Source organism: Amblyomma maculatum, chromosome 3 (assembly GCF_055883805.1).
Source record: "Amblyomma maculatum isolate TAMU_Amacu chromosome 3, ASM5588380v1, whole genome shotgun sequence".
NCBI classification, from domain to species: domain Eukaryota; kingdom Metazoa; phylum Arthropoda; class Arachnida; order Ixodida; family Ixodidae; genus Amblyomma; species Amblyomma maculatum.
Window position 1 is genome coordinate 174,925,379 of NC_139346.1, and position 26,854 is coordinate 174,952,232.

At 42.4% G+C, this 26,854-nt stretch overlaps 1 protein-coding gene and 1 long non-coding RNA gene across 2 annotated transcripts in view; one reads left to right on the forward strand and one right to left on the reverse strand.

Moving 5' to 3' along the window:
• Nucleotides 1-26,854, forward strand: part of LOC146197016 (uncharacterized) — a 64,297-nt gene that overhangs the window by 29,424 nt on the left and 8,019 nt on the right. Inside the window, exons 3-4 of the long non-coding RNA XR_014706159.1 lie at nt 394-554; nt 17,206-17,465. This is a non-coding gene — a long non-coding RNA (uncharacterized LOC146197016). The remainder of the gene's footprint in view (nt 1-393; nt 555-17,205; nt 17,466-26,854) is intronic.
• The window catches only part of LOC146197018 (uncharacterized), a 330,602-nt gene that overhangs the window by 18,532 nt on the left and 285,216 nt on the right, over nt 1-26,854 (reverse strand). The window contains exons 61-105 of the mRNA XM_084598725.1: nt 26,397-26,522; nt 26,202-26,264; nt 25,948-26,067; nt 25,394-25,465; nt 25,229-25,291; nt 24,943-25,005; nt 24,735-24,797; nt 23,994-24,188; nt 23,624-23,749; nt 23,426-23,488; nt 22,997-23,116; nt 22,791-22,859; nt 22,618-22,680; nt 22,462-22,524; nt 22,287-22,349; nt 21,588-21,770; nt 20,803-20,985; nt 20,621-20,689; nt 19,749-19,817; nt 18,895-19,077; nt 18,209-18,274; nt 18,030-18,098; nt 17,195-17,374; nt 16,894-16,962; nt 15,778-16,050; nt 15,150-15,215; nt 14,812-14,994; nt 14,622-14,702; nt 13,403-13,582; nt 11,899-12,153; nt 10,627-10,698; nt 10,057-10,239; nt 9,356-9,436; nt 8,213-8,395; nt 7,808-7,882; nt 6,761-6,943; nt 6,167-6,241; nt 5,772-5,954; nt 4,975-5,049; nt 4,179-4,361; nt 3,460-3,531; nt 2,970-3,152; nt 2,768-2,839; nt 1,549-1,755; nt 405-524 (exon numbers count right to left, since the gene is read on the reverse strand). Coding sequence (XP_084454851.1) covers nt 405-524; nt 1,549-1,755; nt 2,768-2,839; nt 2,970-3,152; nt 3,460-3,531; nt 4,179-4,361; nt 4,975-5,049; nt 5,772-5,954; nt 6,167-6,241; nt 6,761-6,943; nt 7,808-7,882; nt 8,213-8,395; nt 9,356-9,436; nt 10,057-10,239; nt 10,627-10,698; nt 11,899-12,153; nt 13,403-13,582; nt 14,622-14,702; nt 14,812-14,994; nt 15,150-15,215; nt 15,778-16,050; nt 16,894-16,962; nt 17,195-17,374; nt 18,030-18,098; nt 18,209-18,274; nt 18,895-19,077; nt 19,749-19,817; nt 20,621-20,689; nt 20,803-20,985; nt 21,588-21,770; nt 22,287-22,349; nt 22,462-22,524; nt 22,618-22,680; nt 22,791-22,859; nt 22,997-23,116; nt 23,426-23,488; nt 23,624-23,749; nt 23,994-24,188; nt 24,735-24,797; nt 24,943-25,005; nt 25,229-25,291; nt 25,394-25,465; nt 25,948-26,067; nt 26,202-26,264; nt 26,397-26,522 — 5,388 coding nt within the window. The remainder of the gene's footprint in view (nt 1-404; nt 525-1,548; nt 1,756-2,767; nt 2,840-2,969; nt 3,153-3,459; nt 3,532-4,178; nt 4,362-4,974; nt 5,050-5,771; nt 5,955-6,166; nt 6,242-6,760; nt 6,944-7,807; nt 7,883-8,212; nt 8,396-9,355; nt 9,437-10,056; nt 10,240-10,626; nt 10,699-11,898; nt 12,154-13,402; nt 13,583-14,621; nt 14,703-14,811; nt 14,995-15,149; nt 15,216-15,777; nt 16,051-16,893; nt 16,963-17,194; nt 17,375-18,029; nt 18,099-18,208; nt 18,275-18,894; nt 19,078-19,748; nt 19,818-20,620; nt 20,690-20,802; nt 20,986-21,587; nt 21,771-22,286; nt 22,350-22,461; nt 22,525-22,617; nt 22,681-22,790; nt 22,860-22,996; nt 23,117-23,425; nt 23,489-23,623; nt 23,750-23,993; nt 24,189-24,734; nt 24,798-24,942; nt 25,006-25,228; nt 25,292-25,393; nt 25,466-25,947; nt 26,068-26,201; nt 26,265-26,396; nt 26,523-26,854) is intronic.

A 26,854-nucleotide genomic window follows, 5' to 3' on the forward strand; every position in this document is an offset into this window, starting at 1 on the left:
GACCTTTGAAATGCAGACTTTGTCCACAGTAGTTGCATCATCTAACATGACTGACCTCTTGACAGCTGTGTTGACATAACCGTGAAACACTCAACACCGGTCCCAGTATTATTTTTCATTTTACACGCCTATCAACACACGAACCTGCTGAGATATTGCTGAGCATCGTATTATTCTATGTGCAATACATTTTCAGGGATGCATTTTTGAGTTCTCACAAAAGTAATTTTATTTGCTTTTCAGAAAGCAAATTTGTAAATATGCAAGAAAAAGTGCCCCAGTATGGTTTTCAAGAAATAATATGGGATGGAGGTGGCCATCTATGAACAGCTGGTGCACTAAGTTAGGCTGTCTGGATAATGTGTGAAATGTATTATAATATGGTTGTTCTAGGCATCACTCACCAACTGTGCACTCGGCGTAGGGGTTCCCTCGAAGACCACTTGGGCAGAAGCACTCTGGACGATGGTCAACACCCCGGCATTCAGCAGCACGACCACAGACGCCAGGTCTGAGGCAGGCATCTGCATTGCCAAGGCACACAACAAAGTCAAGTAAGCAAAGTGATGCTAAGTATCATTTAAAAGATGGAAAAGACTGATGCCATCTGTACGAGTAGGCACCTTTAGAAGTTGTTTAGTTCACTTCGTGAGCTGTTGTCCATGCGTTGACCGAAAGGAGCATAATAGGACAGCATACCTACGCTTAATTGATTCTAGCAAATGTGTTCTTATCGCAAAATATTCTCTGCACAGCTGCCGTTGTCAAACAAAGCAGTGAAAACTAGCTCCCCAGCAAGCACATTGTGCATGGCTTGGCAGAGTGTAAAGATGCAAGTGCAGAGGTAATTAGAGGTAAGAGTACAAGTTTCATTTAAGTAATCTCTGGAGAAAGCTGTATGCCTGACCTCCACCTATGGCAGCATGTGACTAGATCTCAGCTGCTTAAAGGGTTTTTTGACAACATCATGACCAACCGGAGAGTGAACCATCTACTCCTCAATGTTCTTCCATACTCACGGTTTAGCCAAATCGTTTTTCCATAGCTGTTTTGGCTGCAAAGTTGCTGTAACAGTACAGCCCTCCCACTCATCTCACAACACCATAATTGGCAAAAACATGATGTGCATTGTAGCACTGCTCAGTGCAATTGGCAAAGCCTACCATAGCACTGCTCAGTGTAGCTGGCAAAGGCCTACTGTAGCACTGCTCAGTGCAATTGGCAAAGGCCTACCGTAGTACTGCTGAGTGTAGTTGGCAAAGGCTTACCATAGCATTGCTCAGTGCAATTTGCAAAGGCCTACCATAGCACTACTAGGTGCAATTGACAAAGGCCTGCCGTAGTATTGCTCAGTGCAATTGGCAAAGGCCTACTGTAGTATTGCTCAGTGCAATTGGCAAAGGCCTACCATAGCACTGCTCAATGCAGTTGGCAAAGGCCTACCGTAGCACTGCTCAATGCAGTTGGCAAAGGCCTACAGTAGCACTGCTCAATGCAATTGGCAGAGGCCTACCATAGCACTGCTCAATGCAATTGGCAAAGGCCTACCGTAGCACTGCTCGGTGAGAGTATTGCAGGCCTCGTTGTCCTTGCAGTCTGTGTCGCGCGTACAACCCTGGATGCGCTGCCGGCAGCGGCCATGGTACGGGTCGCCCACCAGGTTGTTGGGACAGTTGCACTTGTAGCTGCCCGGCAGGTTGGTACAGGTGGCGCCGTGCGCACATGGGCCACGACCGTGCAGGCACTCATTGATGTCTGGGAAAGGGCGAAAACAAGGTGTTAAAATGAGCAACAAAACCCACACATGAAAAGCATGCAGACCCAGAGGGCAGCCTAAACAAAGGTGGCAAAAGAAAATTAGAATGAAGCACTCCACTTCAGAGTGTCAACAACTGTGCTTCAGCAAAGATGAGATGCAAAAAAAAGTTTTAAAAAACCTTGGTTCATGTTGAACAACCAATGCCTTACTATGAATGAAAGCTAAATGTGTTCTGATTCTCGCTTCTATGTGCATGCCAAGTTTTGAGATAAGTGAATGATTACAATGCCCTCCTTTCACCAGAACAGAACATGTTAAGATACTGAAGTGTGACTATTTAAAAAAAATGGTTACTGACTTCTATGCTGGCAAGGTATAGAGGACTTGAAGCTAGTCTGAACTGGTAAACTCCGATGGCACAGATACGAAAAAAAAAAGTGAAATGTCTGCTTCAAAAATGAATTTCAAAGGGATAAGAAAAAAAGCTTATTGCTGCTATTAGTTGAACATTTTGATCAACGTGGTCAAAATATTATGTTTATTAATAATGCACATTTAGCACTTTTTTCTGTTATAAATCCACTGAGCATAAATTCTGTTGTGCTGTATTATCTCTCAGTAAATAATGCTTCTGCGACACATTATTCAACAGGCAGTCATCACGCATGCTTTGCTAAAGGCTAGAAACATCTAGGAGTGCTTTCACCATCAACCTCCGCGGGGAAGATCATTTCTAATGCAAGTAATACAAACAGATGGACATAGCACTACAATTGTGTGGGCCTTGAGATGAATGATTTAATAAGAAAAAATTAATTTCTTCTAGAGTATTGAGGGGCAGTCTTCCTGCAAACTCAATATACATAATGAGATTTTTGGCAATTCCAGAAGTTACTGCATAATTATGGATATGTTGTGTAGCTTAGTGTGACGTGACGTGGGGGGCATTATTTCCAAAACGGCATCATGAGGCAATTTTTGCTTAGTCAAATGCGCACGTGAACTCACCTCTGCACTTTGAGTTCACGCACACGTATCCGGTGCCACAGTGATGATCTTCGGTGCACTCAGGGAGTGGGACTGCAAAAGCGATACACAAAAGCACATTTTGCTCAATGTCTTAAAACAAACAAGGTTGCAAACAGAGATTCATCAGCAGTGAGCAAGCATTACAGCTGCTGGTTCAGGTTACACTGCTTGGCATACTCACTCAGGCTGCAGCGTTCCTTCGAATTGCCGGTGTAGCCTGGCAAGCATTGGCACGAGGCTTCGTGGTAGAGAGCTCGGCACTGGGTGTTGATACCACAAATACCTCCGAGGCTGCACGGATCTTGGCAATGTCCATTGATGCAGGCTTTGTCGAACGGGCAGTTGTCATGGTTACGACAGCCATCTGAAATTCATGTGAGAACAATGCGTAAGGTACAAGTGAAAGATAGAAAACAGTACTGGGAGTGTCAATACTTTATCAAAACTTCAACTCTGTCAAAAACTGTCAAAAGCAGTACTCTCTCAGTGATATAAAACCTAAACTGCAACACTAGCACGTGAACACTGGCTTTACTAACGAGCATGTTAACCAACTAAGCTATTCATTCAGCCATGCTTCATATTGCAAACTATGCCAAAGCTGGACGAGTGCGAAAAAATTGCAGCATCCTTACTGCATGCTTATAACATGCTCAATAAATATTACTTACCAATACACCTGTAGGCAGCACAGATTTCTCCATAGCCGCATTCCTCATCTCTTCTGCATGAGCCATCAGGAACTGCAAGAAATATTTGGGACACATTACAGCACTGATGACAGCAATAAACAAAAGGACTCCTACAGAGGTCACTTAACAAAAATGGCAAGAAAATATTACACTATTTTGCGGAAACCACTATGCATACAGCCAGGCAAGTTTTCAATTTTTATGGCATCATAATTTTTATCTTTTGCATACAATCCTAAATAATGCTGACTGTTGGCAGCACCATATGTTCTCAGATGGTAAAACTTTCTTTTCATGGAGCCAAGGAACAAAACTAAGTGTCCAAAATCTGTTGTATGAGGCATATTGAAAACAATGCAACGGACTATGAATCAGTTTGCCGAAACATTTTTGCAATTTTGCCACTACCATTTTGACTGCCACATACAGTCCGTTCTTCTGAGGTGAGCACTAGAACACTTGCTTCACATGTTTGTCACGCACACCTGTCACAACTAACAAGCGGCAGTATCAGTGCAGTTCATGAGATGCATGCAATTCATCCCACCTTCACATAGTGCATTACCTTCACGTAATGCATTACATTAGTGCTTCACATAGTAAGTACATTACCTTCACATAATGCATTACATTAGTGCTTCACATAGTGCATTACCTTCACATTGTGCATTACATTAGTGCTTCACATAGTGCATTACCTTTCTCACAAGCCAAGATGGGGTTTCCTGTGAAGCCGTGCTCGCAGGAGCAGAGTTCTCTGTGGTTGACTGGGAAGCAGTGGGCATCCCGGCCACAGACAGCACTGCGCTGGCATGGGTTCTGGCACTGGCCATCAATGCAGGCGAGGTCTGGAGGGCAGTTTGTGTCTGCCCGGCAACCAACTGCACAAGACCAAACAAGAAATTAAAGCGTCAAAAGTGAGGTACTGACTGATGCATATAGAGCCTTAAAGAACATTTCAAATTAAGGGTGTGTGAATACTGAAATTTTTCGAATACGAATCGAGTATGAATATGAAAAAAAAAAAAAATGCCTTCGAATATTGAATATCTCATCAGTGAAAAAAAAAAAGGAAAATTTAAAATAGCAAGCAAAGTCTCAAGTTTAAGAAAAAACACTTTTTGGTCAGGTAATAATATTTTTGACAGCAGCTGGGATGCATATCTATAAAAGGCTGGCAAACAGACAGCACGTGTAACATGCATTGTTTTACAGTCATTTTAGTATTTTTCATTGCTCCTTCAGGCAGTATATAGTTATTTTCTACAAGGCAAGACAAAAGAGGGTAATTGGCCTTTTAACTTGGTCTTGTTCTGACGTGACAGCGGTAGTTTCCATTCGTTTTTTATAGAAAGTGGGTGCTGATGCTTACACTCTCATGCAGTCAGTGAGCATACTCAGACGCACCGTTTTCGCACATACACAGAGGTTAGCATCATATTTGAATAACTGCGGTTTATTTAGAGGGATTGACACTCGCTTGCTTGCACTTACCTCTGCAGTGGGAGAGCTCACAGATGCGACCGGAATAGCAGTCATCGTCCCTCGTGCATTCAGGTGGAGGCAACACTGGTGAAGAGAGTGCAAGGCACTCGTTAACACATACATTTCACTTCTGAAGACACTGATGGCTCGAAAGAGAAGTATTTAAACTGTGGTTCAGCAGTCCCCATGATACATAACCTCGATTGCCAGGCATATGTTCAGTAGCCCGTCAGCCTGCTCCTGTGTGGAAGTGCCTTAAACACACATAATATAGGAGACAAAAACTTGTAGCATGGTGCCATCTGCATATAGATATGCAAGCTACTGTGAAACGTCCGAGAATTGTCCATATCCCGTTCGGACGTCTGTCGGAAGAACTGTGTATGTTCTATGGTCTTACATCGGATGGTCCGTCGGAAATCTGTGGGGCGACTTCGGGCTGGATGTCCGACGGAAATCCGAACGCCCGATGCGGGAGTACAGACAGTCGTCCGTCAAATGTCAAATGCCGTGTGGGATATTTCATTGCTTTCCATAGTATTAGAGAGTATATCTTTGGAAATGGACATACAGGCCTAAACAGTGCTCTTGCGATTAAGCATCTTGTATTAAGAAAGGTAGTTGTAATGAATACATACTATGAACAGTGATGAATGCTATGACAATGTTGATATGCAGAACATGGTATGCAGGAATATATATTTGCACATGGTTTTGTAAATATCTCTCTCCCTAGTTAGCATGGATGAAGTTCAAGGTGAAGCTTATTTACAATGACAGATATGAGGAAGAAAAATGCAACTCACCCTTGACGCAGTGGTGTTTTGGGTCTCCCGTGTGTTCAGGCAGGCAGGCGCAGACCCTGTCATGGTTAATGGCCTTGCAAATAGCATTGATGCCACAAGCACCGTAGACACGGCACGGGTCCTGGCAGACATTTCGAATGCAAACTTCCAGGAAGGGGCAGTTCTCGTTGTTACGGCAACCAGCTGAAACAAAGAGCATTGGATGAAGAGTGAGCGAGGTCCAGTTTCTGCAGCATGCGCATAGCTGAGTATATTTTAATAGTATGGAGATTATGTTGCCATGTGCAAAATCAAGTAGTTTAATGCAGAACAGTAGGTGCATTTCATGCATTTTTGGGGCCCAGATAAAATGATGTAACACTCAGACACAAAATTTATTAACTTCCAGAACTTACGAATGCAGTTGCCATGGCTGCAGATGCTCCCAACTGCACAGTCGTTGTCTTGGAAGCAAGGACCTGGTTCTCGAACTGCACGTAAAAAATGTTTTTTTTTTTTTTTCCTTCTGTCAACAATCTTAACTCACACATGAAACAAACAGTTTGTCACATTTTGAATAATTGAAAGTGATCTAGGTTTTTGCTCATGCTTCCGAAACTGATTAAAGCAAAAGTACTGATAGCACAGTTGAGCACTTTTGTTCCTTATTTTGCAATGAAATCGCTGCTATGTCACAATTAAGTTGCATATTTCAGCTAAACTTAGGAATGCTCCTTTTGAGAGGGCAGTAGCAGGAGCATACATATTACAAGCAGTGTGCAAAGTGAAGAATTGCTGAATGCTACAACGTATAAAATTAATTGGTTTGGTTTGGGTTATACCATAGTTTGACGTCCCAAAGTGACACTGGCTATAAGTGACGCTGTAGAGGACTCCAGTATTTTTTATCACCTGGGGTTCTTTAACATGCACTGACCATAAAGTATGCAGACACCTTGAAGAGATAAAAAGGCAAGCCAGTTAATAAAATGTGAAGGGCAACCACTCACTTTCTTTGCACTCTATCTGAGCGTCGCCCTGGAAGCCTGACGGACAGGAACAAATTGCGCGGTGATTGCGAGGCTGGCAGTCTGCGTGGACACCGCAGATGTTTGGCAGGCTGCAGACGTACTGGCATTGGCCGTTGATGCAGGCTTTCTCATCGGGACAGTTGTTGTCATGGCGACAGCCCTCTGCAAGTCGCAAATCACACTAATAAGCTGCACTGCAGCAGAGTGTTTGGGAATATAAACTGTCTCTATATAAAACAGGTTAATTCACATTTTAATTCACTTTAATTCACAATAATTCATATTTTAATTGAGCAGAATAATTCACATCAAACAGTCCCTAAGCACACTAAACAGTCACTCTGGCATCAGCCACCGCATTGGTTTACCATCCATTCCTGATCACCTTTTAAAATACTTTGTATTTCAGTCATATATTTGGATTTGTACAGTAGTGTATGTATAGAGAAGTGAAGGAAATAGGCTAACAGGATGACTAGAGAAATCTTCCTCTAGGCAGTTTAGCACAGAGAACATCTTATAATATCATCAGAAAGAGCAGAATGTCACAAATACTCGCATGCTACAAATGCTGGTATCAGAACAGGCATCGAATAATGAACTGCTGTGTAAGAGACTTAGAGGAGCAAAAATTTATAGCCCGCATTCTAATTCTAGAGTAAAAGGAAAGAAAAGTTGTAAATATTAAGATGCTAATTGTTTTCATTAAAGTCCATAACACTGACTGCTGAATTCTGAACACTTCACAGGTTGCATGTGAAATGTATGGATTGCAGCAACATGTGTGACACACAAACAACAAAGTGCCAATCCTATCCAGCCTACTTTTCTCGTGTTCATGCAGAACTCATGTGTGGCCTCCAACTAATGCTAGTCTATGCAATATTCATTGCAACTCCAGAGCTTTATCGAGCTCCAATGTTCCTTTTACGAGCCTTCTGTGCGGCTCTTAGGCTTTCCTACATCACAGAAAAGCAGTTATAAAGAAAAACAGCGGAAAGATAGAAGCATCACAAAAATACTTGCCTATGCAGCGATTGTTGTCACAGATGAACCCGTGCAGACATTCATTGTCCCTCGTGCATTCAGGCTTTGGCTCATCTGAATATTGTAAAAGAAAAAGGAAAGACACATTGTTCGGGGGAACATACTACACAATGTAAGGCTAATTGTGCCCCATGACAGTGCACTGTTTGAGAAAAAAAAAAAACATGTTAAATAGATCACTATCAAGATCACAATAATTGGACACATTGTAGTTCCATTATCATTTTGCATGCGTGCCTTTTGTTTTGCTCCATTATAAAAAAAATAAGAAGAATGACACTAACAAACCACTATTTCACCAAAACATACAAAATTGCCAACACTACATGACACTGCACAGCCCAAATGGCTAATTCATTATTATGGCACATGAACGAAGCCCACCTCTGAAGCAGACCACGTTGGGGTTGCCCCGGTGCCCCGGAAGGCACGAGCAGTCCGCATGGTGATTAATCGGACGACACAGCGCGTTGCGACCACAGGCTCCATAGACACCGCATGGGTTTTGGCAGATGCCATTGATGCAGGCTTCATCGCTGGTGCACCTCTCATCGGTCCGGCAGCCATCTGTGGGGGGTGTCCGGAACAATGCATGAATATGACGATGTGGACTACACACTACAAGCATATGCACTGTGAAGTGGGAGGGAGGCAGTTTGAAGAAAAAACAAACTTTACTCTTTAAATGCGCTATGATAACTCTTCCAATTAGTTGCATCAATAGCTTAACGAACATTTCACTTATCAGAGGTTGGAAATTACTAGAAAATCAATCTGCATCATCATCATCAGCCGGACTATAGCTACTGCAGGGCGGAGGCCTCTCCCATATTCCTCCAAATAACCCAGTCCTGTGCTAGCTGCATCCACTTGACCCTTGCAAACATCTTGACCTCATCTGCTCACCTGACTTTCTGCTGCCTCCTGCTACACTTTTCTTCCCTTGGAATCCAATTGGTTACTCGTAGAGACCATCAGTTATCCTATCTTCACACTACACGTCCTGCCCATCCCCGTTTCTTCTTGATTTCGACTAAAATGTCAGTAACTCAAGTAATTTCTTTCACCCACTTTACATGCTTCTGGTTTTTTAAAGTTACACCTGCAATTTTTCGTTCCATAGCCCTCTGCACTGACCTCAACTTAAATAGAACTCTTTTTATTAGTCTCCGTGTTTCAGCCCCATAGGCATGCAACTGTTATATATTTTCTTCCTGAGCAATACGAGTAAGCTGCTAGTCATAATCTGCGAGTACTTGCCAAATGCGCTTCATCTTAATATTATTCTCCTAGTTATTTTCCTTTCGTGCTCTGGACCTGCATTTATTACCGGTCCTAAGCATATTCGCCTAACACTTCCAATGCTTTGCTACTTATTGTAAATTGCTGTTCCTTCCTGAGGCTGTTGAACATTACCTTAGTCTTCTGCATATTGATTTTTAGGCCTACAGACTTATCATGCCTGCACAAATTTTTTACGTACCCAATGTACACTTTTTAATCTCTGCAAATATCAGCTGCACTTACAGATACACTTGTGGCCTTCACAGACATGACGAAGGGCGCAGTCAGTGTCGACATGGCACTCCTTGGCGGGTTCCACTGGAACTGCAAGAAGAGACAAAAATACAATGCTTGACAACTGGAGCCGAATTTTAAGTTGATGCACTTGTTGTTGCCACTGATAGTCTGGCCGTGGAGGATGCTAGGCACGGAAGATGTATATTGCCTTGTGCACAATGGTTATTTACAGTTCACTTTACGTACAGACAAACAGTGCTAACATGCTTCTTTGACAGCACAACACACTGTGGTACTTTTAGATTCATAACGCTCGCAGCATTGTCTTGAATAACCATTGCCAACTGAGCCAGGGTGTATGATGACAAACTAAATGGAGGATGGCTGTACGGCAGATAGTCTGACAAGAAGACTGCCGACTACACTCGCAGCCTTTTTGCGTCGTTAGGTTTCCACATCATCTCATAGGCAAAATTTCACTATCCCTTAGACAAATTTTCAATGTTCGTATTGTTAACTTGCTGCCGCTTCCAACAGGTACTGCCCCTATCAGTAAGGAAATAGGCAGGCTGATATTCTAATGAACAGCATATGGGTATATGCTGTTCATTAGAAATATCAGAAATATTCATTAGAAATTCGAATGAAATGTTCATTAGAAATGTTCATTATAAATAAATATATATGTATTACTCATATGCACATACCTGGCCTGCACTCAATCTTTGGGTCGCCAAAGAAGCCCCTCTCGCACGAACAGACAGGACGGTGGGCAGCAATGACACAGAGTGCATTGATGCCACAGGTTCCGGGAACATGGCACAGGTTCTCACACTTTCCATGGTGGCAGGACTCACTGGGAAGGCACTGGTCATCCGAGCGACAGCCATCTAGAAAATGATAAATTTGGCAAGGTGCTTCAAACTTGGGACGAAACATGGCTAGACAAATCCAAGTTTAAAAAAAAATGTCCGCTCAGCTGCACCTTAGGCTGTGCATGACGGACAAAGGACTAGTGAAAGCTTTAAAGGATGTAAAGGTAAGCAAGGTAGAATGTGAGTGCTTGACTTAAGACTCCCATATTTTTGCCTACATCACAACCAGAGGGGCCTCACATGTCAGCTTCCTCAGCCTACAATAGGATACGACCTTTGACAAACACTGCATAGATGCATATTAAAGCAGAAACTTCTGAGCCCAACAAGATATGTCCCTACACAGGTGTAGAATAGAGCCTAGCTAAGTTGATTATAGTAGCCATCACAAGACAGACTTACCGATACAGCATCCATCCTCGCAGACCTGTCTGAAGGGGCATTCACTGTCTCGCTTGCAACCTTCTTCCCTCACTGAAATGGAAAGAGGAGTTACGCTGAAGTAAACTAGTAAAACTAACGCTGTTAACATCACTCCCTTCCGCCTTAACGTAGTGTGACTCTTGCCTGCCAGCAATTTCACGCTGTCAAATGTCTAGGGGTGTGCAAATATCGAAATTTTTAAAATGCAAATTGAATACGAATATGGAAAAAAATGCCTTTGAATCTCGAATTAGATACTGAATATCTAATCAGAGAAAAAAAGAATGAAAAATTGTTATACCAAATATTGCCTGCCTTATTTATTTCAGAATTGACACAGTATTTGCAAATAAAATTAAACGAGCTGCACAGAAGTGTACCCTACTGAAAAAATCCAGTATAAAATTTTGTACTGGAAGGACCTGCAAGAAACTGAGTGTAGCTGTCATATTGCCGATGAATATAACAAACTCTCATTAATCCTACTTTCAAGAGACTAGACAAAATGTCCAAATTGACCGAAAGCTCGAATTATCAAATTATCGAATGAGCCCGAAAAAACTGCCAAAAATCATTTACATCACAGTAATTTTATCTCACGGACACCTGCACAATGGTTGTCTGCATTTGTGATAAAACTGTAGTGAGAATGGTTTTTTCCCTCCCGATTTTGTCAAATGCTTCACTTTGCGCACACTGTCGGGAATGTTCAAAAAATTTCGGATATCAGTTTATTTAATAAGAATACTAATCAAATAACGAAAATATTCAATTCTTATTGGAAATTTCTAATATTTGCACACCACTAAAAATGTATTCTTCACTGTCGGCATCTAGAGCCAAGTTATGAGCATCTGCTGCAGGTTAACTGTATCGCTAACTGATACATATCAGTTCGAGATACAGCTTGTTCAAGCATAATGTAATATTCTCCGCATTACAACCTATACCAGACATGACCACATTTTGCTAGGAAACTTGCTAACCTGATCCACCAACTTTACTTGCTGCTACTGCCTCTGGCTACATTTTCTTCCTCTTCGAATCCACTCAGTTAATCTAAAAGATCACTGGTTATATGTTTTCATTACCACGTTATATCTGAGTTCACTTCCTCTTCTTGGTTTCAGCTCGGAAGCGCCGATTAACTCGAGTTTGTTTCCTAATTTCCTAATCACCTTTAAATCTGACCATCTGACTCTTGTCAGTGTCAATGTAAATTAAGCGCTTCAGCAAAATGCAGGGACTCACATTCAGCACAGTGGACCTTGGGATCTCCGGTCAGTCCCGGCAGGCACAAGCAAACAGGGCGGTGGTTTGCAGCGCGGCAGTCAGTGTTGCTGCCGCACACACCCGGGAAGCTGCAGGGGTTCTGACAGCGGTTGCGGATGCAAGCCTTGTCGTAAGCACAGGCATCGTCCGTGCGGCAGGCATCAACGCAAGATCCCTTCTCACAGATGCGGCCGATGGGACAGTCGCTGTCGTGGTAGCAGAACTCTTGCCGTGCTGAAAGCACAAAGCAGACCAGAGGCTTAAAAGGGGGCTTGAATAGCAATTTGTGCCTCTTAGCTGGGCAGAAAATTCTAGTAGGCCAGATATATATTTCAGACATTCTCTGACCATAGGTCAGTGGTACACGAGTAAGAAGCCTTATGGCATAATGCAGCACAGTCATTTTTTTACCACACGCCATTTTGCTTATCAAAAAGAAGACCACGCTGTGAAAACAAAAATAAGCAACAACCGAAAAGGCTGGGACTCAGTAAAACCTCGTTACAAGAGACACACAAGGGACCCTAAAAACATGTCTCTTGTAAGCAAGGTCTCTTATAACCAAAAATTCTAAAATCACTGTGTTGATCAGTTTACTGAACCTCAGTACATAAATGCATTCGCGCGCATTAACAGGAAATTGTTCAGAAAAGCTTAAAGAAGTTATTCATACTAGTATATGTATTTTTGTGAGTGCAGAGTGTATTGCTTCCCAAATTCTGGAGGTAAAGCACTTCACTTTGCAAGCCTTCCTGTTGCTCTAATACCTTTGAGGCACTCTTACACGCTTGTCACCCTCAGATGATTCACAAAGAGAAAGACATCAAGATTCTAAGCTTTCATCTTGTGATCAAATTTTAACAGTGAGGAGTTAAAAATGCTGGATGTCATTCATGCATTTTGATTTGCTTCGTAGCGTTTTGACTTTCCAATCATCGGGAAGCACTCCTCAGTTCCTGACATACACAACAAGAAGGACACTGATATGCAACAGAATTTAGCTAAGGGAAGCTGAAGTGCATCATGTACGAGTTGGTACGTTCCATATGCATTGCATGAGCACACCGGGGTTGTGTCTCTTCTAAATAGTGAAGAATTTACTCCACGGACCTGAAAAAGTTGTCCTTAGTAACCGAGTGTCTCTTGTAACCATGTCTCTTGTATGCAATGTTGTTAACATGGCAGACATAGGAAAACCAACCAAACCATTTTGAAATGTCTCTTATAACCGAGTGTCTCTTGTAACAGTGTCTCTTGTAACAGTGTCTCTTGTAACGAGATTTAACTGCTGCGGTATGTATATGCTAAGCCTTAACAGAAGTTTTAAAGGTGCAAAGCTAGAAGCGTTGCATTAAAACAGAACGAAGCGACTCAAATCCAACTTCCTGAATCGTGAGATGCTAGTGAAAATAGCTGCACTCACTAAAATGCTAATTACGTTAAAAGGGTCAAGGGCTCAAATAAAAAAAAACTGTACACTTACACACAGCACACTCAATGTTGGGGTCACCGCCGAGTCCTGATGGGCACGCACAGACTGGCTTGTGGCTGGTTGGGAGGCACCTGGCATTCTTGCCACAGATACCCGGAGTGCAGGGATCTCGACACTGACGGCCAATGCAGGCCTGCTCGAAGGGACAGTTGTCGTCGCTACGGCAGCCCTCTGTTCGGCAAGGTGCAAAAGAGCATGGTGTTCAACATTATAACGACCTGTCGAGGTGGTGCAGTGGTTACAGCACTCGACTACTGTTCTCAAGGATGCGGGATCGAATCCCGGCTTTGGCGGTCACTTTTCGATAAAAGCGAAAGGCAAGGTGCCCGTGTGCTGTGCGATGTCAGTGCACGTTAAAGAACCTCAGCTGGTCGAAATTTCCGGAGTCCTCCACTAAAGCATCTCTCATAGCCTGAGTCACTTTGGGACATTAAACACCACAAACTAAACCAAAACCAACATTACAACGAAGAATTACTGTCCTAACCAAATTTTTCCTTCAGGGTGCTAGGCCAGAGTAAAAGTAAAATGGACAGCTGAAAGGACGTGTGAGAGCTTCATGACAATTTAGCAAGAAAAAAAAAGTGCAAGGTGGGGGAGATAGTTACCATGACTCCCCAGCATTTCTTATAGAGAAAGTCTGTTTGTATAACAAAACTTGGTACGAAAAAAACAGGCACTTCAGAAAATGACCAATAATGTTCAAAATGCACTTAAACAATCCTTTAAATCAAAGAGGGGAACTACATCTCACTGCTTTGAGCCTTTTATCTGTGCAAGGAAAGAATGCTAATATAGGCCTGTCTTCGTGCAAAAATGGCTGAGTTAACAGAAGCATTTTATTGACCAACTCTTCCTCAGTAATTCCACAGTGAACTACCCCGCCGGGGTGGCGCAGTGGTTACGGCACTCGACTACTGTTCCCAAGGATGCGGGATCGAATCCCGGCCTCGGCGGCCGCTTTTCGGTGGAGGCGAAAAGGAAGGTGTCCGTGTGCTGTGCGATGTCAGTGCACGTTAAAGAACCCCAGGTGGTCGAAATTTCCGTAGTCTTTCACTACGGCGTCTCTCATAGCCTGAGTTGCTTTGGGACGTTAAACCCCACAAAACCAAATCCACAGTGAACTACAGCTCGACCGATGTGCATAGGAGCAGCCTAACTACACGAGCAGTTAAACTTGCTCCACCATTGTCCAAAATTTTGCACTCACCGATGCAGTAGTGTGATTCACAAATTTTGCCAATATAGCAGTCCCGGTCGTGTATGCACTCTGGTGGTGGCCTGGTTTCAACTGGAAAAATGCAGGTGGTGGTGCAAGACGAAGGTCAATTCAGTGTTCAGCAAAAGTAATGGATGGGGTATACTGAAGGTGGGCTAACCTAACCTAACACAACACTCACTCTTGGTGCAGAAGTCATAGGGATTTCCCTCGTAGCCAGGCTTACAGGTGCAGTGTGGTCGGTGGACTACTGGGCGACAGTAGGTATGCCGGCCACAGGAGTTTTGAATGATGCACGGGTTGACACACTGTGTGTTCACGCAGGCCTTGTCAAACGTACAGTCGGAGTCACTACGGCATCCAACTAAGTGAAAGGGAAGATGGGAGAAAAAGGGGTGATGATGCTTCTGCGCTTACTCAATGCTGCATACCAAATAAATGGTGCTCTATATCCTCGCAACTAAGACACATAAATATGCATATGTTTGGTGTTCTTTTTAGGGAAGGAGATGGACTCACCAACACACTTCCTCCTTTCACAGATTTCTCCAGGGTTGCAAGCAGAATCGGAAGAACATCCAGTCACTGTAAAGCAAGTTTAATTGGGCTCAAAAAATGATTTATATGTGATGCAGGTGCATAAGATCGTAGCAACCTGCTATAATTTATTTGCTCCTCTACTCAAAGCTCCATTAGAATCAAAGTTCACGAATAATACTTGTAACTATAAAGATATATTGAACATCTGATTTAGGTACTGAATGTTCCAAGTATGATGATGTTTGATTCAATTAAGCTCTCCACACACTAGTTAGCTCTGTCCTAGTAAATCCTACGAAGTGAAGTGAAAGTCAGGGCTGCAGTTGGCAGAGGGGCACATCCAAACGCTAATTTTTTTTACCTGCATGCGTGCATAATATTAAAAGGAGGCACTGTAATGTGTGCCTTCTTCGATTTTACATTTTTTATTCTCAGGCTGGAGAACTCACAGCTGTAAGAATGGCAAAATGCGGAACCACACTGCTTCACATGACAATAGGTGGCAAGAGGTCGATGTAGTCTCAGCTTCGCTGACACTCCTTGAAATTGCACTTGTAAGAAGCAGGGCTCATTCAAGGGGTAAAACAGTGCGGCTTATTCTACTCACGGATGCAAATGCTGTTGCGGCATATGTATCCGTCGGGACAGGGCTCATCTGTGCTGCACTCGACGTGCACCAGAGATGTATTCGGCAGCAGCACGGTGCAGTGAACCCTGGGATCGCCCACTTTGTCCCTTGGGCAAGTGCAAGTGGCCCGGTGGTTCTGCGGCCGGCAGAGGGCGTTGACCCCACAGCTTCCCCGCTGGTAGCATGGGTTGCGGCAGGCACCCTCCACACAGGCCTTGTCGTACGGGCAGTGCTCGTCATTGCGGCAACCAACTGGGAAAGCAAAGCGAGAAGGGTAGGTAGTATTAGAGATTGTTACCGAGCACTGTATAAAAAGGGGTGGTAAAAAAAAAAAAAGAGGTAAATTCTACTGTGCTGGTATTCTACTAGTCCATCTACGAGTCCATCTATTATGTCCATTGATAAAAAGTAGCTTTAAGTTTGGCATCATTGAAACTGACCTGCTAAAAATTTTCCTAAACTCAGAAAGCAGACTCCTGCCAAACATTAAATGACAGAATCTGGGCAACGTGGCAACCCATTCACTTTCTTTTTTCACTGTTAAATGTCGTGACTGAGTTTACAGTATGAGATAGGAAATGCTGTCTAGTGTCATCTCAGTAATAAAGGTGCATCCAGTTCATTTCTGAGATGTGACCTTGACTAAATTATAAGTCCTAAAAATAAAACTTTAAGAATTAAAGAAACAAAAATGGAGTTGTAGACAACTTTATTAGGTTCATATAGCTGGTTTAGTGATCCGATCCCAACAATTAACCATGTATAAAGTCTTGTGCGAGTACTTAAGAAACATTAAAAGCGGTTCAGTTACAGCACAGTGAAAAGGCTGCACCATACCTGCAGCAATATAAGACAAGTAGAATTCCAGCATCACGAAGAAAACAAAGAAGTTGTCAAATGTGGCAATTCGAGCAAAACCTTTCCTGCATAAGCGATGTCCTCTTGTATGCTTGTACGCATATAGCCAGAATTTAAAAAAAATGTATAAATGCAACAAGTTTTAAAACCTATGCACAGAAAAACTTTGTGAGTGTACACGCATTTTCTACTGATATAACAAATATTGACATTGAAATACAAAAAGTAATTTCTCACCAATGCAGCGGTTGCTGATGCAAATCTTCTCGAGTCCACAATCCTTGTCTGTGTGGCATTCAACCGACACTGCGGAGGACAGAGAAAAACAACCAAATTTGCATTTTCAGTTCCTATAGGACCTTTCTGTCAGTTATTGGCACTGTAATTCTATCATACAGTGAAAATCTATATTACATATTCTCACTAAACTAAACTCGCTATGTCGACAGCATCGTCTTCCCGCAGAATCTACTAGCAGGCAGATCATTAGATATGACACACCGTTAGATAAGGCGCAAAGGCTGAGGGGCACACTGACCTTCCCTGCAGTGAACCTTGGCATCACCCTCAAAGTTCGGCGGGCACCGGCACTCGGGGGAGTGGCTAATGGCCTGGCAGTGCGCATTGACACCGCAGACACCCGGTCGGCAAGGGTCCTGGCAGAACTTGTCTCGGCACTCCAAGAAGAAATCACAGTCACTGTGCGTTCGGCACCCAGCTGAAGATAGAGGAAAAATGGCACGTGTGGATATATTGCGGTACGGCAACACCACGATTGGTCAAGCAGCACCCCTTGTATTCTAAACGAGGTGGGTATAATGTCGTCAGCGTGTTAGAATGCCGAAATTGTCAACAGTATCACTCTGTGCTACTGTTAGGTGCTCAGTGCGTAGCACGGACAAAGTTTTTAATATAGCAGCTATAAATGCTGCTTTGTGGAACATTTTGCCAGTTCTAAAAAACAATGCTTGTTACTGTTTAACGTCCCAGAGTGTCTCGGGCATTGAGGGACTCCGTAATGGAGGGCTTCTGAAATTTTTAACACCTGTATTCTTTAACATGCACTCATCGCACGGCACAAATACATCTTGCTTTTTGCCTCCATTGCAAAGCAGCTGCTGTGGCCGGGATTTGATTCCCAGTCCTTGGGGTCAACAATCGAATGCCGTAAGCACTGAGCCACTGCAGCGGGGCCATTATCATCATCCTCATTTTGCTCATTTTGATGATTTATCACAACAGTATGTCAAAAGTCAGGTTTCTATACACCCTGCAATATTTACAAAAAGCTGTACCAAACCACAATTGTTTGCTTGTAAAATAAAATGAATATAAACTGGGCTGCTTGAAAAATTGAGGTGAACAAGTCTCACCGATGCATCTGGTGTTGTCACAGATTTCGCCCCGGTTGCAGTCATTGTCAGACGCACAGAAGTCGGAGGCTGTAAGAAGCAAAATGGAGTTAGGACAATATGTTGGGGATCAGACAATATCAGAAAAGGGAACGGGATTCAACAAACGTGTGGCATTTTCCACAGAGTTTAAAACTCACGAGAGCACTGGCCCCGAAGGCAGATGAGACCAGGCAGGCATTCTTCATTTACACGGCAACCTTGACCTGAAGAAAAGAGTCACCAGTCAGTATCGAAACTAAAACCAACGCTGGTGCTTTTTTATACTGAAATCATACGCACTAGTTTACAGCATTGTTAGGTTTACTAGTTTTTAACCTGGCTATGCGTATTCCGGTCCATTTCACATCTACAATTTCAGACACACTGCCACAGATTTGTACGGGAGTCTCTAACAACAGTAAAAAAGAAGGACGTAAATTTGAAAAGTGCTTTCAGTGCATGCCCGAAGAGAAGAAAGGTAAAAAATTTACAAATAAGTATCTAATTAAAGTTACATGTTCATTGTTTTTAGTTTTTCTCTAACTACGTAAAAACGAACAAACAGTTCTACGACTAGCACAGTTCTGTTATGCAAAGTAGTGGACACAACTCGTACTTAAGAGGTAAAGTAAAACATTATCCTTGGGTAAAACATTACAAAGCATCACAGTGCCAATTATTACATACAAGAACAGGTCAGAGCTTCAAACTTAATCGGGAAGCTATCGGTGATTATGCTAACAGTCATTATATAGTGACACTCAATTGGTGCACTACTATCGATCAACTACTAAAACCAGGCGGCAAACGCCGATCATTTCACACGAACAGCACGTTCCCTTACTTTTCTTGCATTCAAACTGAGGGTTTCCATTGAATCCTGCTGGGCAGAAGCAGTGAGGACGGTGGTGTTCAGGTACACAGTCAGCATGGATGCCACAAGCTCCCCGAATGTTGCATGGGTTCTGGCACTGGCCCTGGTGGCAGCCCTGGTTGATGGGGCAATTATGGTCGCCACGGCAACCATCTGTAAGAACAGAAAACGAAACATTTCATGAGAGCAGTACATAATAAAGCACTCATTAGATACGCTAGAATGAAAGGCTGCACTGAAATCGTTGATCAGGAAATTTATTTTCATGCATCATCTTATTTCCTTATTTGCATCATCTTATTTAATCTTTGTAATTAATTTTTGATTTTCTGTGTTGCCATGTATTCCCCTCATGCAATACCCCGTACTGGGGCATTTGAGGTGTACAATAAATAAATAAATGGATTACTGACATATTCAATATGTCAGTGATATAAAACCCCACCACAGTATATACTGTGGTGGTGTTTTATATTCAAAACAGCCATCACCATTATATTTTAACCTTTCCTAAAGCACAAATTTACTTAGCAACCTGCGTGAATGCCTAAATGAAAAAAAAAAAAAAAAAAAAAAAAAGATCTGCAAATAGAATATAAAGTCTAAATTCTCACGAATGTGTTGGCACAATAAATAAAAAGGCAAATTTCTTAATTCCAGAGCCTTTTTTTAACTGACTGTCTTGACTGCAGGAATTGATTTTATACATTGATAAAAGAAAACAACAAGACTGAATGTAACTGAACGTAACAATCTCTAATTAAACTACTTGTTTTGCACAGCTCGCAAATGAACGTAAAGCCAGAGCAAATAGTTTTTCTTACCAAAGCACCGGTGTGACTCGCAGACTTTTCCGAGAGCACATTCATTGTCATTGGTGCATTCCACTTTGGCTAGAGAAGTGAGAAAGGAGCACGAGTAAGAAGAGCTATAGTGTAAGACAAGACAAATATGAACCTATTTATCCATGAAATCTCATGTTTTGAATAAAATTAAGATAAAATGCTATCTAGGTAAAGACTGGGCAAGCCGTTTTTTTTTAATCAACAATATTTTTTTAAGAATGATTTTCGCTGACTGCATGCTTCCCTTGTGCAAATTTTTCACTGGCACAATAAAAAAAAAAAAGAAGATTAAGTAAACAAGATGACATCTAAATAGGATTTCTTTGTTTCCTCGCTATTTATCATGCCTTTAGAATTATTTCTGTTTTCTGTTTATAGAAATATATGTATGTTTGTCTTTTGTACATAAGATTATTGAATAAAAGTTCCTTCAACAGTGCAGTTTTTATTCATAATCATATGAAGCGATGTTAGTATAATTGCATAGTAAGCAGTAAAATAAATCAGTATACATATCCATGACTTGTCATGAGTATGTTTTGCAGTAAATTTTATGTCTCGGAATTGAGCACCATGCAAGACCCACATATGTGAAAAAAATCTGAGCTGCACCCTCCTTCACTGAAATAATGTTTGTCATGTTAATTTATATCACATGTTAACCTGCAAACTTTCTCAATAAATGCAAGGTTTCCAGGATAAACCCAGCATGTAATGATTCCTACAGCACTCTCTTGCCATGTTAAAATTTGGAAACACCAGATTTTTTATTTTTCTTTTGCAAAATGAGCAGCTGTTCTTATAAGTGCAACAAGAGCCTTGAAAAAAAAAAGCTGATGCGAAGCACTTACTTATGCATCGCCCATTATCGCACGTCCTCTCAGGACCGCAGTCATTTTCCCTGCTGCAGATGTCAGGATCTAGGATAACAAACAGATTTTCATTGTAGGCAAAAGGAGACGTTATATAACTATATGTACCGTGGAATAAAACACAACAGTTCAATCAAGTCACTATACATGTATGTACAAACCTGTCAAGCACTCGGTGTAGGGGTCTCCCAAAGTCTGCGGTGGGCATGTGCACGCGAGACGGTGATTGAGTGTCTTGCAGAGTGCATTCAGACCGCAGGCTCCGACAAACTGGCAGGGGTTCTGGCATTGGCGACTGATGCACGTCTTGTCATCGGGACAACTGACATCTGACCGGCAGCCCTCTGCAAGTAATTGAGTTAGGTGTGTCATCCTATGCTAACACAAGTGCTAGTTATACTCGCTATCTTTCACAGTAATAACATGCACTTCTGATCAGTGTGACACATTATGCCAAAAAAGCACGTGAAGCAATTTCAACTGTGAAAACAACCCAAACAAATGAAAAATGTCTATATTTTTGCTCTTGCCATAAGGCCAAAATAAACTAGTTTATGGCAAAAGTCTACGACTCAAAAGCAGTACAAATTCAACACTTTCTGATCTCAGAGGAAACATTACAGCTTGACTGTTAAGACTTGCATAGTATGTAATATTGCTATGCATTCATTTAGCATACATAAAATTCCAGGATGAGAGTGAACTAAGTGACCCGCTTGTATTAGTCCTGTAAAAATGACAAAGATGACAAAGCATAAATCTTCACTTATCAACAAAACGTTTCGCTCTTAGTTTCCTGCTATAGGTAGGAATACATCAGAGCAGTATCCATCAGTGTACAGCTTCACTGCAGTGCATGTTGTCAGTCAGATGAACAACACGTACCACACTCCCATATAACCTTTAGTGAAAACCAAATGGGAATTAAGTTAAGGCAAGCACTCACCAATGCACCTGTAGTTCTGGCAGATCTTTCCAACGCCACAGTCAGAGTCTATGACGCACTCCACCTTGGTGCATTCCACATGGGGGTCACCAGTGTAGCCCGAACGACAGGTACAGTATGCACGGTGGTTCACTGGCTGGCACTGGGCGTTGGGTCCGCATGCCGTGGGGCTCGCACAGGGGTCTGTGTTTGCAGTGCACGAGGGGCATTTGTAAAGCAGCGCAACTTGTCTTCGCATGAATGGAGGTTGTCAAAATTTATTAGACAAAAGAAGCAAAAGATGATGTGAAAACATCATTTGAGCCTGCACGATAGAGTACTCTCAGGCAGCTTCGCCATTTACTTGGAAAATGTTTTCAAGCATTGCAAAATCTTTTAAAATGAAATATCTTTGAAACAGTCAAATTGAACCACTCCCCCCCATCAGATATAGTTAATGCAAATAGTTAAAACAACCAAAATGCTAAGCGTAACATGTAATATGAAAGGCTCATAGCAAAATTAAACCTTAAAACAACAGAGCACAAATCTTTGGCCAAGTGTCTCTAGTAAGGGGCTTGTTACACTCTTACTATTTCGCCATGCCTTAAGCCTTTGCATTTCCACTGAATGGCTCCGACTGCAGTGTATCACCAAAGGTAAACAAGAAAAACAGTTATATATCTCGCGTAACTGTCAAGGCAGTGAACAGTCACTCACTGATGCACTGGCGGTTGATGCAAGTGTCTGTTGTTGGACACTCAAGATCTGACCGGCAGCCGGCTGTTCAGGAAAAAGAGAACAGGTAGTTGAATGCAAACAGTGTGCTAAACATTCACATCACAATACTGAATTTCTATTAACAAGAAAAAAGAAAGCACGTGAAAGTACTCACGAAGACACAGTCCTCTTTCACAAATGTGGTTTCGTGGGCACAAGGCATCAGTGGTGCAAATCACTAAAATTCGAAACAAGAAAAAGGAATTCAATACAGGTCAACGCTGCAGCAGCTGCCGAACGCAGACAAATGGCCAAGAGCTCTGCTACTCACGGCTGCACCTCTCCTCCACACAGCGCTCGTTGTTGAAACACTCGTTGTCACTACTGCACGCAACTGAAGATTCAAAAGAAACAGGAAGCAACAGAGTGAAGCATTTGAACGCTTCAAAGGTTCTGAGTGTCTGATGTGGCGCCTGAATTCAGTTACCCTGCAGACAAACTCACCTCTGCAAATTGTGGCTTCGCAGTAGCCTCCGAGCCCACACTCGTCATTAGTATGGCACTCCTTTGACTCTGAAGAACGAGACAAGCAAAGTATTAACGCTGGCCTGTTCATGTTTGTGCAATTAAGAATTATCTTATGAAGGAAATGAAATAAATATTGTTGGATCCTGGCAAAAAAAGAAAGAAAAAGATTCAAATTTGCTAACCTCTGACACATTCGAGATGCGCATCTCCAACGAGGCCAGGCGGACAGGCGCAAATTTCTTGATGGCTTCGAACTGAACACAAGGCATTCGTTCCACATGCTGTTGGGGCCTCACAGGGATCTGGAACAGAACGGAATAGATTAGTGCCCCCAAGAAGAAGAAATGCAAGGCAAACACTAGATGCAAAATAAAGAGACGTATTATGTAGAGCAGATATCTTGAGAAACTGTACATTCCCATAGTGTAAACGTTACTTGCAGAAGCAGCATGTGGTAATAAGTGAGATAACTGACATCGTGAGAAGCTTTCCAAATCTCGAGGGTAAGAACAGGAAAGAACAAAACCAAGAATTACAGCAGCGACCAGGATACAGCGAAGCTACAACGTAACGAAGTCACCCTGTTTGAAACATCTTTCAGTGGCACTTACTGATGCAATGGTTCTTGATACAGGACTGGTCAGCAGGACAGTCGGTATCAGCACGGCAGCCAACTGTAAGTACACAAAAATGCATAAAAACATAAAGGCAGGGCCATTACGGATGATACGCGGTGGTTCACAACATTGTCAACCACACAAGGGGATGGGGTGGCCAAAGTGCTATGAAGCAGAGTTCATAGAACACACCTTTGCAGAAGTTGTGCTCGCAGATTTCCCAGTCGAAGCATTCACGGTCACGATGGCACTGAACATGGCATCGATTTTCGACACACCTCTCATTTAAGGCGCAGTCTTGGTTGCTGCTGCAGGACACTGTAAATCAATAGCAAGTTTAGAGATTGTCGCATCAACAATTACTGAACAATCACTGTAAGCAAGAAAGGCTGAAAAGATGGAGGCTAATTGATTCATCAGTGTATAAACACACAGCAGGATCACTTAAATGATGCTTTGACCAAAGCACCCCCATTTTATCTCAGTGAAAAGCAAATGTTTTTAGCCTCGAATTTTTGCGGGCAATGTGGATGAATTGAGGCAAGCTGCCAATGTGTCTCACCTCTGCAGTAGCCCAGGTAGCAAATATGCCCTGGAGTGCATTCCTGGTTGTGCGTGCAGCGAACTGGTTTCCGCACACAAGCCACGTTGGCATGAGGACGGCCGATGAACGTAGCAGGACACGAGCAGACGACACGGTGGTTGACCACCTTGCATTCCGCATTGGGTCCACATGTAGCACTGCCTTCGCATGGGTCTGCAGGTTTAGTGTTTGGAAGAAGGTTTAATAGCGGGAAAAGAAAAGTTCAGGAATGAATAAAACATGTTTCGCATTTATGGATTTACGCAAATATGAAACAGCACGGGTGCCGAGAATGAACGAAGCCGGAGACCAAAATTTCTAGACTATGGCCCTGTGGCGTCTTCTCCCAAATACAGCAGGCATTTTCTTGACCGTGAGAAAACAATTGCCGAACAGTGCAAAGTTTCCCCTCTCAAGAATGTGGACGAAAAGAAAAAGGCGTGGAAAAATCTCGATTACCGTGCATTAATAATCAGGTGCAAATAATGGTGAACGCTGGTATAACAAAAAATCTACAACACCAGAGAATATGCTCAGTATAGTTAAAAGCAAATACAAGACAGATTCAGTTTGACTACTCTGCTTTTGGTGTGGGTTTCACCTAGTCAAATTTGTGATAGTTATTTGTTCAAAAAGCTAATTCAATTAATTGCAAGACAGGATTCAGAATGTACAATGTAGAAATGATGTGGAGAAATGCTGGCGTGGTGTGTAACTTACCTCTGCACTGGTTGCTAACACAGGCAAGGTGGTCTAGGCACTGCTCATTGGTCCGACATCCAACTAAGCAAGAAAGAGGAAAATAAAAAATATTCGAGACTGATCGCACTTGACAAGAAAAAAAAAATGTACACATGTAATAAATAACAAAAAAAGTTGAAAAATGACAACTGATACGTAAACAAAGGAAATTCAACAAAATGCTTACTCTGACATTTGTTTGAAATGCACACTTCTCCCTCTTGACATTCATTGTCGGAACGACACAGGGCTGGAGAAATGACCAAGTGAAAAATAATAGATCAGGGCTCAAGTTTCTGTTAAAATAGTTCAGAAAACATCATAAAGGCATAGCTCGTCTCAGTCTCTGTCTAAATGCTGACGAAGGGCTACACATATTTTGGGTGAAGTGGGTCCGACACAAAAAGCAATGCTCACATAAAAATACTATGAGGAAAAAAGAAACTAAAAGGCTGCATAAGGTATTCCCTCACCGTAGCAGTTCTCGTTGAAGCAGCGCTCTCCATAAGCGCAATCACCATCAGAGGAGCACTCCACTGCAATTTAAAGTTGAAACATTGAAAGCGCCCAAATTCAATTTCATAGCAAAAAAGTCAAGCTGCGTAAGCAAATACACAATGTTATGTGATAGAACTCACCTCTACACCTCGTTTCAACGCAAGCATAGTTGTATCCACCGCAGTCGCTTGTAGTCCGACAAGACGTTGATACTGGAGAATCAGAAATAGGCAAGTCGTTGGAACTCTAGATAATAATGCCAGACAGTTTTCATAGCTATTCCTGTCACGCCCGGCATAATGAGAACATTCACGTAAAATTGTCACCACCTCATGTGCGCAGCTATTGCAGATCTGTTGCAGAGAACCTTGAACTTCTTTGCTAACACTTCTTACCACTGGTTGCCCATAGAGTTACCAATGATTTCTGGCAGGAAAACTGTACACATATGGAGAATGATTTCTATGGCCACACGTAGACTGCATGCCGAATACATATTTCAGGTGTCTATGCCATTTTATGTTTAATCTTATTATCCATGTAATGTCATGTAGATATAACATTTAGACAGACATTTGAATCACGCTGGCCTAGTTAATGGATGCATGCGGTTTGCTCAGCAATTATGAGTGCACCCAGTACATAGTTTTCATAACACACGGTGCGGCAACAGAGACATGTCGTTTCTGCCTACCTCGCTGGCAGGAGATGTGCGGGTTTCCGGTGAATTTATTCGGGCAGAGGCACTCGGTCCTGTGGTTGATCACCTGGCACTCGGCATTGGTGCCACACGCCGTAGGGCTGTCACATGGGTCTGCAGATTAACAAGAAAGGGTTAAAGGCATGTGCTGTTCAGTTTGGCCATGCAGCCTAAGAAACCAGAAAACAAGTTCTATGACTTGAACGCGGAAAACAAGTAACCAGGAGAGATACTGCAACTGTACTTACTTTTGCAGCTGTTCAAGACGCAAGCTTCATTGTAGCGACAGTCTTCATCTTTTCGGCAGCCAACTGCGAAAAGAGAGGGTTTTTTTTGTGGGTTAATTATCATTTTATTTAGTTCTAGCTGTAGAACCATCCTACAGAATTTTTTAAAAATGCGAAAAATAAAGAATTGAGAATATAATGTCTAAAATATTTTACCTATGCAGTTTCGGTCCAGGCAGATCTCCTTGTCGAGGCAGTCCTTGTCTTGCAAACAGCCCTGGATGCAGTGACCTTCAACACAAAGCTCACGAGCTGCGCACTCTTCCCTTGTTGAGCAGGGAGCTGAACACAAAGTTGCAAGAAACAGAAATGGAAAAGCATTTTACTCAGACGACGAAGAGGTCTTGCATTATAACAATGGCGAAATTCCTGCCAGACATTGCAATGACTGCGACTAAAGGTGAGGCCTATGAAGCAAAAAATTGCATTCAGTGGTATGACAGCTGTCACACAATCCTGACAGAAAGAAGTGAAAGCTAATATATTTTGTCATGGTCTCTGGTTACTGCTATGAAATGTGGCTGGTTGTTTTTGACGCATTATTATCTGTCTCAAACAGCATGTAATACCCCATTTTACAATGCATACGATGCACTTAAAAAAAAAACTTTATT